Genomic DNA, 14,916 nt, shown 5'->3' with positions numbered 1-14,916 from the left:
GAGCTGAGAATGCATATAGAACTAAAGGGAAAAACTAGAGAACCATGCTTTAGAAAAGACAGGCACCGGACCTGCTCTTACTAACCTCTTCTTTTACTCTTCTTGCCCCTGCCACCTTGACTCTGCTCCTTTTGGGTCAGGAAAAGGAAAATGTAAGAAAACATTGTATTTCAAAGGTATGCTTTGTACTAGTCTCTTGACTGTCAAATGCCCTCTCTGTCATACATCTTGACCAACTCTTGATCTCTCTCAAGATCCTAGTCATTGCAGAGTCTATTCTGACCAGTCTCCTCCCCTTAAGAATTCTCCCAGTGAGAGGTAAACCTTGTTTTTAGGCACTCTCATAAAAATGACTATGACTCATCTTCAAAGACACATTTGAGGATCTTCCAAGTACCATCTTGCATTTCATTTAGGTGGACTTGGTTTGAGCCTACAAAATTCTGGCACTCAGTAGGCTGGGAGTAAATCATCCATCTGACTTGCTTGTACATACTCCTAATCTCTGTAAGAGGGCGGGGGGGGGGGGGCTCATCATTTAGCTTTAGAATTGCAGGTGTTGGACAACTCAGTTCCCCTCTTCTTGGTGAGGACTGGTGGAAAAACCACAACTCTCTCTACATCTACAAATTCTCTTCAATTAATCCTCTAATTACTATCTGGCATTCTCTTACTTTGTGATCTGGTTACAGTCACCAGATCAGTTTGGCCACCTCTTAAGCAAGTCCTAAATGAATGACTTGCAAGGTTTCCTTAGACACAGGAAGACAAAGAACCTCCTGTTCTCAGCTTTGAGACTTTAGAAGAAGTTTCATTCTGTAGCAGATTGAGTTTCCAAAAATGATCACAACAATATTGCCTATTCCTTATGCTCTTTTTTAAAAAAGTTTATTTATTTTGAGAGAGAGATCACAAGTGGGGAGGGGCAGAGAGAGGGAGGGAGAGAGAGAGAGAGAGAGAGAGAGAGAGAGAGAGAGAGAGAGAATCCCAAGCAGACTCTGCAGTGCAGAGCCTGATGCAAGGCCCAAACCCACAAACCACAAGATCATGGCCTGAGCCAAAGCCGGCTGCTTAACTGACTGAGCCACCCATGCACCCCTTCCTCATGCTCTTAATACAATGTGATCTTGACATTATTACTATCCTGTCTTGGGATTTTTTTCTTCCCCTTGAGCCTGGGTGGGTCTTTTTGACTTCTTCAAATAACAAAGTATGGTGAGCATGTGACTTTCAAGACAAAATCCTGTGCATTCCCACCTTGCTGTCTTGCAATACCCACTTTTGCAGTTAGCCTCCATGCAGAGAAAGCCCAAACTAGTTCATATGGAGAGACAGCCATGTGGAGAGGCCGTGTATAAGTATTACAACCCATAACCCATCTGTAGTCTAAGCTCACAGCCAGCATTAACCACCAGGCATGAGACTACAGATGCCTCTAGAATATTTCAGCCCATAGGTATTGAGTCACTCCCAGATTTCAGTTCTCTCAACTGACATTCCATCTCTGCTGTACTCTTTCCAAATTTCTGAACCACAGAATCAATAACAATACAGTATTTGTTTTGGAGTGGCTTATAACACAGCAACAGTAACTTGAACACATTAAATGTCTTGTAACAACAGTTATTCCATTGCTTAAGCTCTTTTCTCTGCACAGCATCCCCATACCTTCCTTCTGGATAACAGTTCCCTTTTATTCCAAACCCAGTTCAAGTTCTACTGCCTCTGCAAAAGTCTTTTCTGAGTTTTTTATCCCACAAGTTCTCCTTTCTCTGAACTCTTCAGTGTCACTTCACTTAGTGCTTGTTTTCTGTGACAGATAAATACTTTCTTTTCATTCTTAATTAACAGAATGTCCATTATGTTCCCATAGCAGGTGGTGTAATGGTTCAATAGAGGCTAACCCCCTCCCCAGCTCCAGTGAGTGAACATTAACTAATCTAAGCTAATTGTGGAAATTAATATTTTTCTTGCCAGAAATTGGCTTAGGGAAAGACTTGAGACCTAATTCTGGCCAATGAGATTTTAGAGAGAGGCTTCTGGGAAAAGTCTGTCTAGGTTTTTGTTTTGTTTTGTTTTAACAGTTGAATGCAGCTATTCTAAAAATAATATGTAGAAACAAAATGTCAAGTTACGAAGAGTAAGAAAAGAAAATCTTTTCCAGAATTCCTGCAGCAGACTTACCTCAGGTCCTGTTGACCAAGGCTGCATTGTATGTTCATGTTTTAGTGGTGACAGAGAGTGGGAAAACAACTTTTCAGCGTTTTCAACATCTTTAGAGGGAGGTGGTCTCCACCACCAGCCACAGCAACAGCCTTCAAGCATAAATAAGAATTTTTCCTTTTGTATTATGTGATATCACCAACTGGAGAGCCTAAAAAATATCTGACTTAGAGGTGCCATTCATAATATGTAAAAATGGAAGTAGGACTCTTTTTTTTATGGAATGAGATCTTAGGAGAGTTTTTTGTTCTATCTTTTCATATTATCTCTCTCAGGAAATTAAAACTCTTATAGTTTTGAAATAAAATGACAAACTATAATACTTTCATAGCAATATTAATTAAAATATCACTAAACTGTCAATATCTTGTTCTAAGGAAAACTGTAATGCACATTTTTAAATTTTCCTTCCTTGTATCTACCCTCTCTGTATCCCCTCCCTGACTTTTTTGAAAATGGCACCAATCAGAATTATAGGTTATAGAATTGACAATAATTTCTAAAATTTTCAGCCTTACAAGAGCTTTCCAACCCAAAACCACTTCCCAAACCAGATTTTTAGTAACAGAGGAAAAAAGAATTGATAAAATTTGTGATTATTTACATAAGCCCATATATTTCACAGGAAAACCAGATTATTCTTGTGAAAATTTATGATATGATGTTTAATCAAATCAGATTCTTTGAAATAGTAAATGACAAAGAATGATCTCTCCTCTTCTGTGGGTGTAGGGGTGAGAACGCTTCTTTATCTTCATCTAAGCTTCCTTTTGATAATATAAAAAGCATTCTGTATTATTGCATTTTAAGGCTAGACTCTGATGTTACATAAGTTAGCATTAACAGCACAGAGATGATCTATAGAGCTCAGTTTAACTTGCTGAAACAGAGAAAAAGTTGAATATGATCTCTCTTTTCTCTTTCTAATAAAAAATGTTATATTAAACTACTTATGGAAAACTGAAAAATGCTTTTGCAATAGACATTCTTTTTCATACCAACCAGTTGGGAACAGTATACTATTTTATTTTGCCAAGGTGGTGTTGAATTCTGACTCACAGTACCAACAAACATCATTACCTACAAAGCAAAATTATTCATAACTCCAAATTTCACTTGCAATGTTAGGTTTCACTCGCTGGCACTAATAATCAGTTGAAGTAGACGTGCTTAACGGAGATCTATGTTATACTAGCATAGCATTGTGGCCCAAGTGTGTGCCAGTAGTGTTGATATGATAGTGATTCTTTACAAGGGAAGCCAGGGATAACTCTACAGACTGACTTTGCCTTGTCCCGAGCTATACAGATCTTCAGAAACACAGATGTGACTATAAGAAGATGGACATCTGAATCAAAGGAGAAAGGCAGTGTAGTGTAACAGAGTACTGAACTAGGTGTTGCCTTTTTCTACCATTTGACCCACATCACTTAACTTCTCTAGTCCAGGGTTTCCTCTTTAATTAGTGCTCCTGGTTTGAATTGTTGAGAATAACTGGCCCGCTAACTTGAACATCTGACTTGTACATTCCTGAACAAGGAAATCTTGATTTATAGTACTTGGCACAAATAGTCTTGAACACTTGGGATAATTAAAGAGCAGATGCTAGCAGAATGGTAGTTTGTTACCAGTTCTTGACATGTTGTACTTACTTGAACTTTCATTTTTACTCTGGATATCACAATAGCAGTGCACATTTCTAGCCATGTTTGAGATGTGCTTTGACAGTGATCAAGATGCTAACTATCTGTAAATATTTATTCAAATTCAAAAAGAGAGAAGAGCTGCTTACTATACTATGAACTTATCTAATAGATTTATTTTATTTTAATAATGGATAAGTTCAATGAAAGTAGAGGTTAGTTTTTTACTTTGTTTTATTCATTGATACACAACGAGCACCCAGAACAGTGCCTAGAACATAAGAGTTACTCAATAAACATTTGCTTCATGAAAAAAATCTACATATAAAATGCTAAAAATATGAAATGTTTTTTCTTTCTTAAATCAGTCATATCCCCTCCCAGAGTATGAGTAGTATATATTATTTGAGGATTCCCTATATTTTACACCCTCCCTATAAGATTTATCCCTGCCCTTTGCCTGGGCCTTATAAGCAAATCCTTTGTAGCAGGATAGGGAGCATTTGACTTGTTTTGTTCATTGCACATAAGCATATGTGATGTACACCATGTCCCAGAAGAAGCTTGAAGAGTGATTGCATGTTTCTGCTCTTTTCCTCTGTCACAAGAAGAAAGCATGTCCCACATGGGGGTTGCTTTTTCAGCCTAAATCCTAGAATGAGAAGATGTGTGGGTAAAACCTGGAGCTTATCTGCAACATGAGTGACAACTGACTGTTGTTGTCGCAAGCCAGTGGGATTTGATGATTGTTTATTATCTCATTGTAACCTGGTGAAGGCCTATAGGAATTTCTGAAGAAGTGTGTGAAAGGTAGCATATAAAACTGGTTGTTTTTTTTTAAATGTAGTATGTGTTTCTTTATAGAAGTATTAAAGCTGTTCTTGAGAAGGTGAGGGACACAAGGTTCACAAATGATAAATATCCTTTGGTATGATTTTAAGATTTTCATATTATCTATGTTCTCAGCCATGTGCCCAGAGATGACACAATATAGAGGCTTAGTGAATATTTGATCTTGAATGCTTTATTTTGCATTTGGGGGGAGGGAAGGAATAGGCAGAGGAGAGTTGTTAAGAAAGAAGCCTGTGGAGATTAGTGGCAGACTGCAACAACATTGATTAATTTTGGAATATGATAATATTTTTGCCTTTTAGATACCTACAGAAGTAATGGGGTGGGGGGGGGGGGCAGAAAGCAGGTGGTAGACACCAGAAGATAGTTGCTGCTGACATTTCCATTTCTGACTCATGCTGGCCTTTAAGGAACAGTTTATTCTTGGGAAACAGGTATTTAACTTTTGATTTCAGTTTAATTCATTTAATTTACTCAGTATTTTACTGAGAATCCACCAAGTGTTAGTTATTATACCAGGATAAAGTATGAGCAATACTCATAAGATTTCACTAGGTCTTCCTCAGCTTCCACATCCATGTGATCTATTTACCCTTAATGATTCCACAAATTTTCATATCCAAGATATCTCCTCCAAACACAGTCTAAATTCATCCTCAACACAATTTGAAATCTCTTACCATCTCCCTCCCCATAAGAAGCATAAATAGTGCAAGGGAGAGTAGAAAGGGAGGGAACAGGGTCATAAAAGCACATTCTAGAAAAGTAGCATCTTAGCTATAATCTTTAAGGCAAGAAGAGACTTGGTTAGAGGAAGGAATATGAAATATGTTAAAGAGTGGCACTCTTGTACACGGGACCTGGTTCCCGCCCCCAACTAAGGTCACAACTTAGGCTTTGTTCCCCATGTTATTAAGGCCTGACTTCATCTTGCTCAACACCCCCTACCCCCTGCCCCACTTCAAATTACTCCTTAAATCAAATCTTATCTCTTTTTGGCCCTCAGAAAAATTGCTGCTTTCAGCAATAAGTAACAACCATGAAGACTCAAAACCAAAACCAAAATCAAAGCCAAAACAAAACCTTTACTCAAGTAGCTCACACAAAGAAAAATAAAGAAGTGGGGCCGACTTCGCTTTGGTTGATCCATCCATTCGGTTGTGCACTTAAAACCTCAGGCCATTTCCATCTTATTTGCCATTCACAGCTTCAGCTCAGAGACGATCGTACGATAACTGCCAATTACAATTGTTGCTGCATGCTTTTGTCTACATGTCACAAGATGAGGTTATAGATGATGTAAATAGCATAATTAACACAGGAGCCCTAGTTGATATATGCTTAAACCAGAATTTGCAGCTTTCCTTCCACTGACCATGGAACATTTATAAAACTGACTACATACGAGGGTCGCCTGGGCAGCTCAGTCAGTTGAGCATCTTAGACTCAAGTTATGATCACAATAAGTCTGGTTAGTATGTGTCGACATACATAGTTACAGATTTTTTTTCTTGTGATGAAAACTTCAAAGATCTTCACCTCTTCAGTTCATTATGTCCCCTCATCCTTGGAGCCCCACATCTGGCATACTGCTGTCAGCTCAGAGCCCACTTCAGATCTTCTGTCCCCCCCCCGATCCCTCCTCCACTAGCACCCTCTCTCTCTCTCTCAAAAATAAACATTGAAAAAAATGACAACATATGAGTCCACCAGAAAACCTCAGTTCATCTCAAAAAGTAGAAATATATAATCCACATTTCCTTTACAACATTTGGAAAAGTTCTTACTACATTAATATGGTGCATCTACTTGTACTTTTAGTGGATAGTTAGTAATTAAAATGATTATTTTTATATTAAAACACCCTTGGGGTGCATAGAAAAATGAAATATATAAATTACACACATTTTTAAAGATAAAGCAGAAAACTCAAAGAAACTGCATTCGATCAACACGTTGAGCTGCCTCTTCTATCTTCAATTCTTCATTTCTCCCTGCTTCTAGGGAAATTGGCAATAACCTTGAGAAAATTTGTAAGCATATTTCTTTTCACAGTGGGGTGAAATCTCATCAGTTAATCCCTAGATCCCTAGAAAAATGGAGTTAATAGGTTTAAATGGTCATTTCTTTCCCCACCTTTTGCATAGAAAATTAATGAGTACTAGCCCAGGCTATACCCACAGAAATTTCTCTTATGATGGCATTTAGGTCCCTGGGCTGGGTCTCTTTCTTTAGAGGGCTTTATTTTAGAAAGACAGCAAAGGAAACTCCCTCAGGGCAAAGGAAATTGCGTATTCAGCGACACTCTTGAGTTTCTTTGGGTAAAAGCTGTGTTTCATTTACTTTTGTATCCCTAGTACTTAGCTGAAGGGATGGCATACAGTAGGTGCTCCATAAATGTTTTTGGGGTACATAATGTAAACTTCCTCTTACCTGTTGGCAGCTAAGTTGGATTTAGGGACCTTGAGCTTCTCCTGTGAGCACCAGTCCTCAGAGCAGCGGTCAGGGGAAAGTTTCTACTCAAGGAAAAATCCATGTGTTTCTATCTGCCCTATTTTGGCCTGGACTCTATGGCTAGGGTCGCCCCTCCCACTGGTGTTCAGAACAATCTAACTGGGAGGTGAGTGACAGAGTGCCTGTGGCTTTACCTGTCAGCAGGCATTCAAGAATAGGAAAATGGATGATTTGACATTGTTTACCTTTTTCTCCACTGTCTTCCAGGTGTGGGGGAAATTCAACAGGGGAAAGAAGGACTAGAGACATAGCTTGAGAAAAAGATAATCGGAATGCATCCTGAAGCCACCTATCCCCAAATATTCTCTCCATAGGTAGGGCCAAGCTACAAAGCAAGAGGGGGCATAGCCAGTGGGCTCCAAGAATGAGGGGACATAATGAACTAAAGAAATGAAGATCTTTGAAGTTTTCATCACACACACAAAAAATCTATAACTATGTATGTTGATAGATACTAACCAGACTTATTGTGATGATCATTTTGCAATATATACAAATACCAAAGCATTATGTTGTACATCTGAAATGAATACGTCAGTTATACTGATAAAAAAACAAATTTTTAATTAATTAAAAAATTAAGGCTAGAGTTAAAAAAAAAAACTGAAGAAAAGTGATGCACCTCAGTCTACTAACCACATTAAAAAGACCATAAGCTAATTTGAGAATTGTTTTATTAAGAAATATATTGTGTCAATTACAAAGCAATATGTACATTTTAAAAAGTGCTTACAAATAAATAAAAAATATATTCCATAAATTTAAAAAAATATATATTTTAGCTTTAATAAAGGCAATTCAGGACCTGGTTGCATATACATCACTCTTGTCAGATAATTTTTAAAACTTGATGTATAATACTTGCACAATATTTTACTTGGACATTCTTTCAGATTGCTTCATTATGTGTACAACTTTTTGTGCACACGTTTTGCTTTTATTTTCTTTTGTACATTTTTAGCATGAGAACACAGTAAGTATCAGTATACATAGACGAAACATCTGCCTTTTAAACAGAGGTTTACATGCTCTTGAGTTCAACCTTTTCCTTTCTCAGCCTTCTCTTTTTCCTTCTGCTACATGTTTAGATTCTCCCCTTGAAGTAAGGCTTATGTAGTTCCAGCAGAGAATTACCGCACAGGGCCAGTGGCCCAGGCATCACTGCTACGGCAGTTTCCCCCTACATTTGAGGGGTAGTGTTTCCCCTGCATTATAAAACCACATCACACAATAAAAGCTTACAAAAACAAGAAACCCTTCTGTAATTAAAAAAATAACTACTGGTGATCTTTTAAGTGTCACAGTTAGAGTTAACATTACATCTACTTAATAAAGATGATTTATTTTGTTGGGGTGAAATACAGCCTGAAGGAAGGTGTATTTTGTTTCTATGAAATGCGACTGAATCGACGCCACAATTCCATTAAGTGTGAGACTTGTTTCCGGCATTTATTTGTTGTAACTTGTCTTTTCTTTCTTTTCTTCTTTGCCTGGGTATTATTTATCTGTGGAATACGAGAATCAATCGTCAAGACTGTCACAATCTTTAACAACCACTGAGTGGCAGGGTCTTCTTTATGCAAATCCATCTCTCAGTGTGTCCCCCAAACACCTGCTTACATGTGCTCCTATGTGTTTTCTCCTAGAGGAATGCCCTCCCTCCTCTCCACCCACCTACTCTTGCTTCAACGCCAAGCACCACCTCCTTTACAAGCCCTCTGCTCATTGCTCAAACTTTTCTTTTGGAAACTCTTCTAGTGCTTCAGAGTGTATTTCATTTAACTTGTCTCTCACATGCCGGTTTTATTATTGCATCATGGGTATTCCCCGTGGTGCTGACAACAATGTCTTTTACATAGGAAACGCTGAATCTTTATTGCATGACTAAATAAATGATTAAGTTGGTGGTTTCATGATGTCCCTGACAAGACCATACATTCTTCAAGAACAGAGCTTATGCCTCTTTATAGATGTAATTCAGTAAACCTCTTATTTGGACCCAAAGTGCTGCTGCTTTCTGTCCCTCCTGCCACCGAAGTGTGCCACAGACTAAAAAGGAATCTAAACTTAAAAAAAAAAAAAAAAGATTGTGATAATCTTTCTGTGTATTCTTTCACCTGAATTACTCTTGAATAGTGACAGACTAGGCCTTCTAGACATGCAATATTCAGATAAATAAAATTCATCAGGTTACTAAGCAAAAATCTTACTCTAAAATCTACTGAATCTAAAATATTGGTCTTAGCCTCTCCCTTTGGGCTTGGGAGGGGGCTGAAATAAATTACTCAGACTTTCTCTTTCTTGCATGCTGTCTAGAACTTGATCTAGACTGTCTTCTATGCTCTTCTTATATGGATGAATGTCACTGTGGCTATCTGTAGATTTGCCAGCGTCTCCTTGACGGAAGGCATAGAGCCAAACAGGCTTTTCACATGGCTGTGTGGTATTGAGCATTCAACTCTATGGATGTCCATATGGATGTACCATATGGCTCAATCTTTAATCCCTAAAAATGTGACGGCCTTGGCCACACAGTGTGCAGACTGAGAAAGTTCACAGCAATCATACATATCTGTACTTGTCTCTCTTTTGTCTTTTTTAAATTTGTCATCAGGTAGATAAATGCCCTGCTTTACTTGCATTATTTATTGAATACTCTATAAATACTTCATAAAAACGTCAATATTTATTGAATACTTGTCATTTGCCAGGCACTCCTAAGTACTTTCACATCTATTGACTCATTTAATCCTCATAAACACTCTATTTGGGACTTGCTAATGTGACTCTCATTTTGCACATGAAACTGACCACAGAGAGGCTAGAAGTTATGTCAAAATAGAAGTTTTGGGGCTAGGATCCAAAGTCAGGAAAGGTTGTCTTCCAGACTTCCTGCTCCTAACTCTGCACTACTGTTTCTATTTAAAGTTACACATCCATTCAAATGCATGTAACTGCATATGCAAAAATCCACTATGTAAAGAGAGCTATATAAGCAATTAAGCAAATGTGGGGTAGAGATTTGATGTATAATTTAAAATTTTATGAAAGAAACACACATTATTTAGTGCGAAGCCCAAACAATGCTGCTCCAATTTAGGATAAGAATCTCATAAGGAGTCAATGCACAGGGATTGTGATTTTTAAGGTCTAGGTTGGGTCCCTGGGAATTGGCATTTTGGATAATTACTCTCCCATGTTCGGGCAACCAGGATATAGGCTCACTGATCATATCCTGAAACACTGCCTAAGGTTTAGAACTATAATTGGGCCAAAAGAATCAGAACCCTAGAAATAGATGGGTTTGGGGACCCTGTGTGTACTGAGTCTACAGCTGTTACAGGCTCCTTTGCTCTTCAGGAGATAGGACCTGAATAAAAATCGTAATGACTTCTGCAACAGAGTGCCACTTCAAGGTTAATTCCAAGGCTTTAGAAAGCTTACCTGCGTTCCTGAGTAGCCTGGGCACTGGAGAGTGAGCGTAGCGTTAGTTCTTATCGCAAAGATTTCCTTGGCCAGTGTCGTGCAGCCGTGGGTGGGATAGAAGGTAATGAGGTCGATTTTAGCGAGGCAATCTGGCTGCTCACGGGCGGCAAGGTTTACGAGAAACGGGGGAAACGCCGGGGAAAACGCCAGGAAAAACAAACAACGGAAAGAGACAAAAAAAGAGAGTCGATAAGAAACGAGTGAAGATTCGGGGGGGGGGGGGGGGGGGGGAGGGGAGCGGGAGACACCACAGACGCGTTTCGAGGGGGAGGAAGAGATCTCGGCGGAAGAAGAGAGAGAGAGAGAGGGAGAAAGGGAGAGAGAGGGAGGGAGGGGGGAGAGAGGGAGGGAGAAAGGGAGACAGAGGGGGCGGGAGAGGGGGGAGGGAGAGAGGGAGGGAGGGAGGGAGGGAGAGAGAGAGAGAGAGAGAGAGAGAGAGAGAGAGAGAGAGAGAGAACCCAAGTAGAACCCAAGTACGGAGGAGGAACCAGGGGCGTTGGCGAGCGTGCCAGCCGCGCTGGAGGAGAAAGGACGCGCGCCGGTGCTGGCTCCGCCCCAGTCTCGCCGCCCTGAATGCGGCCGAGAGGCGGGGCACGCCCCGCAGAGGCTCTGCATCCTGGGAGAGGTTCCCCTGACGTCGTTGCCTGGTCACTATTCCAGACTTGCTTTTCCTGCCGGGGGCCTGGGTTGGGGGAGAGGGGACTCTCCCGGAATCCCACTGGCTCCCAGGAGAGACTTCCTCTCCCTAAACTGGAACAGAAGTAGCGTCCCAAGCAGGGCACTGGCCCGGAGGTTTCTGGCAGCCCAGGCGTCCCTACTCGGTCAGCGTCGCCTGGGAGCCCAGCCACCACCGCCTGCGGTTCTACGCGCCGCAGGTTACCCTCTCTCAGGAATGCCAGGTGTGGCTCTGGAGAAAGCCAGCAGTGCAGAGCACCCACTCACCGGGTCTTCACAGTAGATGTAGTTGTTGAATTCGGTGCTCTTGACCTGGAAGAAAGAAGAAGAAAAAAAGAAGACAATAAGTAAAGCCTTAGTTCACAAGGGAAGTCATTCCCCCCCCTCCCACGCCCCCATTGCTTCCAGGTTTTAAAGATGCTCTGAAAGCAGTTTCCACTTAGGCACTTGCTTCCTGCGCATCTAGCTGTTCTTACCATTGACAAGGTAGTGAAACACTTGGAATTCAGATAGTACCTGCTAGTGTTTGAAACCGGATATTAAAGGATCCTGGTCCTAAAGAGAGACCCGCCCCCCGGCACCAAACTGGGCACACTTGTACATAAAACTACACAAGTGAGCAATAATGCCATCTTTCGAAAGCCCACATCAGCCTTGTAACCATTCATGCATTTCACACCTGCATACTCTATCCAGAAATAAGAATAATCAGGAAAATAATTTTACTACTGTATATTAAAATCCTAAAGCACACCTTATCCCATAACGGCATTCTAAGGCTTCTAGAACACTAGAAAGACCTGCAGTGCACCTTTCCCAGGGCTGTCCTCTCTGGTTAGGGCTTAGCTCACAAGAAGTCCCTATTTTTTACTCCCCTTTCTCTCTCAAGCCCTTACCCAGTTTTCTTTTTTACTGCACTGGTAGAGCAGACTTCAGCAGAGGATAGACACCTTGATAGATATATATTATCCATCAATATCTGCTCCTCATCAGCATCTGCACACTTAATGTGTGCCAATTTCTAGGTAGAGGCTAGTATATTTAAGTATCACTTGTAAGAAAGTCTGACAAAATGCTGGGCCATGATTTTTTTCCAAATCATGTTTCTTTCCTTAAAAATTAAATTGTAGTTTGCATGTGTGTATGCCTATTCTTTTGATGAAAAAAATATTTTTAATGTTTCTTCACTTACCCCATTCATGTATTTATTCAGGGCTTGATAAATGACTTCCTGATACTTCTTTCTAATCTTCTCAAAGTCACAGTCAGTGAAATTGTAGGTTAGCACCAGCCCTACCAGTTGTAAGATGAAGATCTTCCTGAAAAAAACTGACAGAACAAATAATAAGGCATCAGGCAATATATTTGGAAACTCAATCCCACCCCTGTTTCACACTAAAGTCTTTCCACCCACACTGAATTGCCTCTAGATCTGCAAGGCCTGCCTTAGGGGCACATGCCCAGGCACCAGTCTTTGTCTCTCATTCCCAGTGCACATGAAGCCCATATTCACCCATGCTGTTGCCTTAAGTTGGAGTCTCCCTGATGCTCCAGAGCTTTCTGGCTCCACATATATAACACCTAAACGCCTACGGGCTCTTTTCTCCTAGACCAATGATTTTCCTTGATGTCATTCTCTTCCTTCATAGAATTCTGAATTGGTTACATGAAAGAAAAAATAGAACCAGCCAAATCTATGGAATTTTCACATTGGTAAAAAACCATCAGGAATTTCCCTCACCTTCCTCCTTTTATCTTTGCCCTAAACCCTTGATATGTGCCAGAAGGTGCTTTAAGAAACAGATACCTACATCTTTCTCCTGCAGGGCCATTTCCATGACCAAGTCCCTTTCTTGTTAGAAAAAATATCCCCAAACGGCAGCCACTGTAAGGACTAGGTACCAATGCTCCCTCATGCTGTACACTCTTGAGTATTTCTTTTGGCCGTTTTCAACTAGTACTTTCTTTCGTCTGTGGCAACTAAAGAAACTCATGTGCTTACTTAATGGGATGCTTTGGAGGGTGGGTGCAGCTTCAGGCTTCTCTTCCATGTGAAGGCACTGAAGTGCAATGGTGACTAGAACCTTAAGCTCAGAGCCGATTCGAAGTTGACATGAATGGGAAAAGATCTGATGGGGCTCGCACTCAAAACACTTACTTTTCAAAACTCCCTTATCAATTTCAGGAAAGAAGCGTCTACTCTTGGGTGACTGGGGGCACCTCAGGGGCTCCGGTCTTCTCGAGCATGTTCTATAGGTGTCAAAAACTCTTGAAACCACAGAATCCAACTCCCCTCCACCTTCACAGCCCCACTCTAAAGGCCAGCGTAAAGACGCCGACACCGGACCAGCGGGACCCAACTGCGTCGCGCGATGTGCCGCGGTGCGCACCGGCGGAAGGTGCTGTCCAACGCGCGGCTCTCGCGAAGGCGCGCAAGATTCGTGCGCCCTGTGCGTCCTAGGCGCTTAGCCCCACGCCTGCGCAGCCTAGCAACTTCGGGCACCTGGGGCTTGAACACCCTCAAGGGTGGAGGGCTCGGGTTTGTACTCGCAAGCCCTCCTTCATCCGGAAAAGGGAGTTTAAGCGCAGCCAAATGATTCGGGGAGAGCTCCCGAGAGGATGCCTCGCCGCCTTCTCGGCTGTGGCCACGCCAACCAAGGGTTGAAGGGACGGAATGCCGGCACTCATTGGGCTTCTGGGGGATGAACCCCACTCCACCCAAGCTTGGCTCGCGCCGCCCGGGGCTCTCCAGACACCCAGCTCCCCTCTTCCTCCCTTTACCCCCACCCCTTGCGTGTCAGAGCCTGCAAAGCCCTGGTCCTTGGGAAGTTCCTAGGAATCACCGCCAAAGCAGACGAGGCAGGGCGCCCCACGTGAGTCCTAGCAAAGGTCACAGGCCGAGCGGTGCCTGGGAAGAACAGCAGGGGGTGGCGAGGGAAGCGGGAAAAGCACAGACTCAGGGGTGGGGGTGGGGTGGAGACTTGAGCCAGAAGTGAACTTTTTTCATAGAAGGCGCTCAACAGCTGTACCAGTACAGCTGGACCCAGTTCACTGGTTAAGGCCTGGAAATAAAGAATGTGGTGCTAACAGGAGTCATGGAAAGCCGCTGATTCAGTGATGACTTCTAAATGGGCTTTTCTGGAATCCTCCAAATTTAGGTGTCTTTTTTTTTTTTTTTTTTTTTTTTTTTTTTTTTGGTCATAGCAGCAAACAGCAAATTTTGGGAAAGAAATCTCGCTGCCCCTTTCCCCATCACCAACTTTTCAGGGTGTTGTGGGATGATGCCAAAGCTTGATTCATCTGCTGTGACATCAGAGGTGTTTCTGGTCAGCAAGCAGGAGCTAGGAACACAGATTTCTTCACTTGAGTTGGGGTATGCTGATGGGATGGGGACAGAAGAAAGCAGCCCTCCCTGAGGTTTGACTTGCATTTTTCTAGAGTGTGACTGCGTTGCCTCCTTTCTTCTTTTGAAACTTTGTATCTCTGTGGGTCTTTGTGGAGATGATGTGGACAGGGTGCCTCC

The 14,916-nt window shown here is 41.7% G+C and overlaps 1 protein-coding gene across 1 annotated transcript; it reads right to left on the bottom strand.

Moving 5' to 3' along the window:
- Positions 1-8,560: 8,560 nt before the first annotated feature.
- TSLP (thymic stromal lymphopoietin) lies at positions 8,561-11,348 on the bottom strand. The gene is made up of 2 exons (XM_049647710.1): positions 10,677-11,348; positions 8,561-8,737 (listed from the first exon to the last, which is right to left on the bottom strand). Exons 1-2 carry the CDS (start codon positions 11,331-11,333, stop codon positions 8,621-8,623), a joined length of 774 nt encoding a protein of 257 aa, XP_049503667.1. The 5' UTR covers positions 11,334-11,348; the 3' UTR covers positions 8,561-8,620.
- Positions 11,349-14,916: the final 3,568 nt, after the last annotated feature.

The sequence above is a fragment of the Panthera uncia genome (assembly GCF_023721935.1).
Source record: "Panthera uncia isolate 11264 chromosome A1 unlocalized genomic scaffold, Puncia_PCG_1.0 HiC_scaffold_17, whole genome shotgun sequence".
NCBI lineage: Eukaryota > Metazoa > Chordata > Mammalia > Carnivora > Felidae > Panthera > Panthera uncia.
Note: the sequence above shows the minus strand (reverse complement) of the source record. Positions and strands in the feature narration are given on the sequence as shown.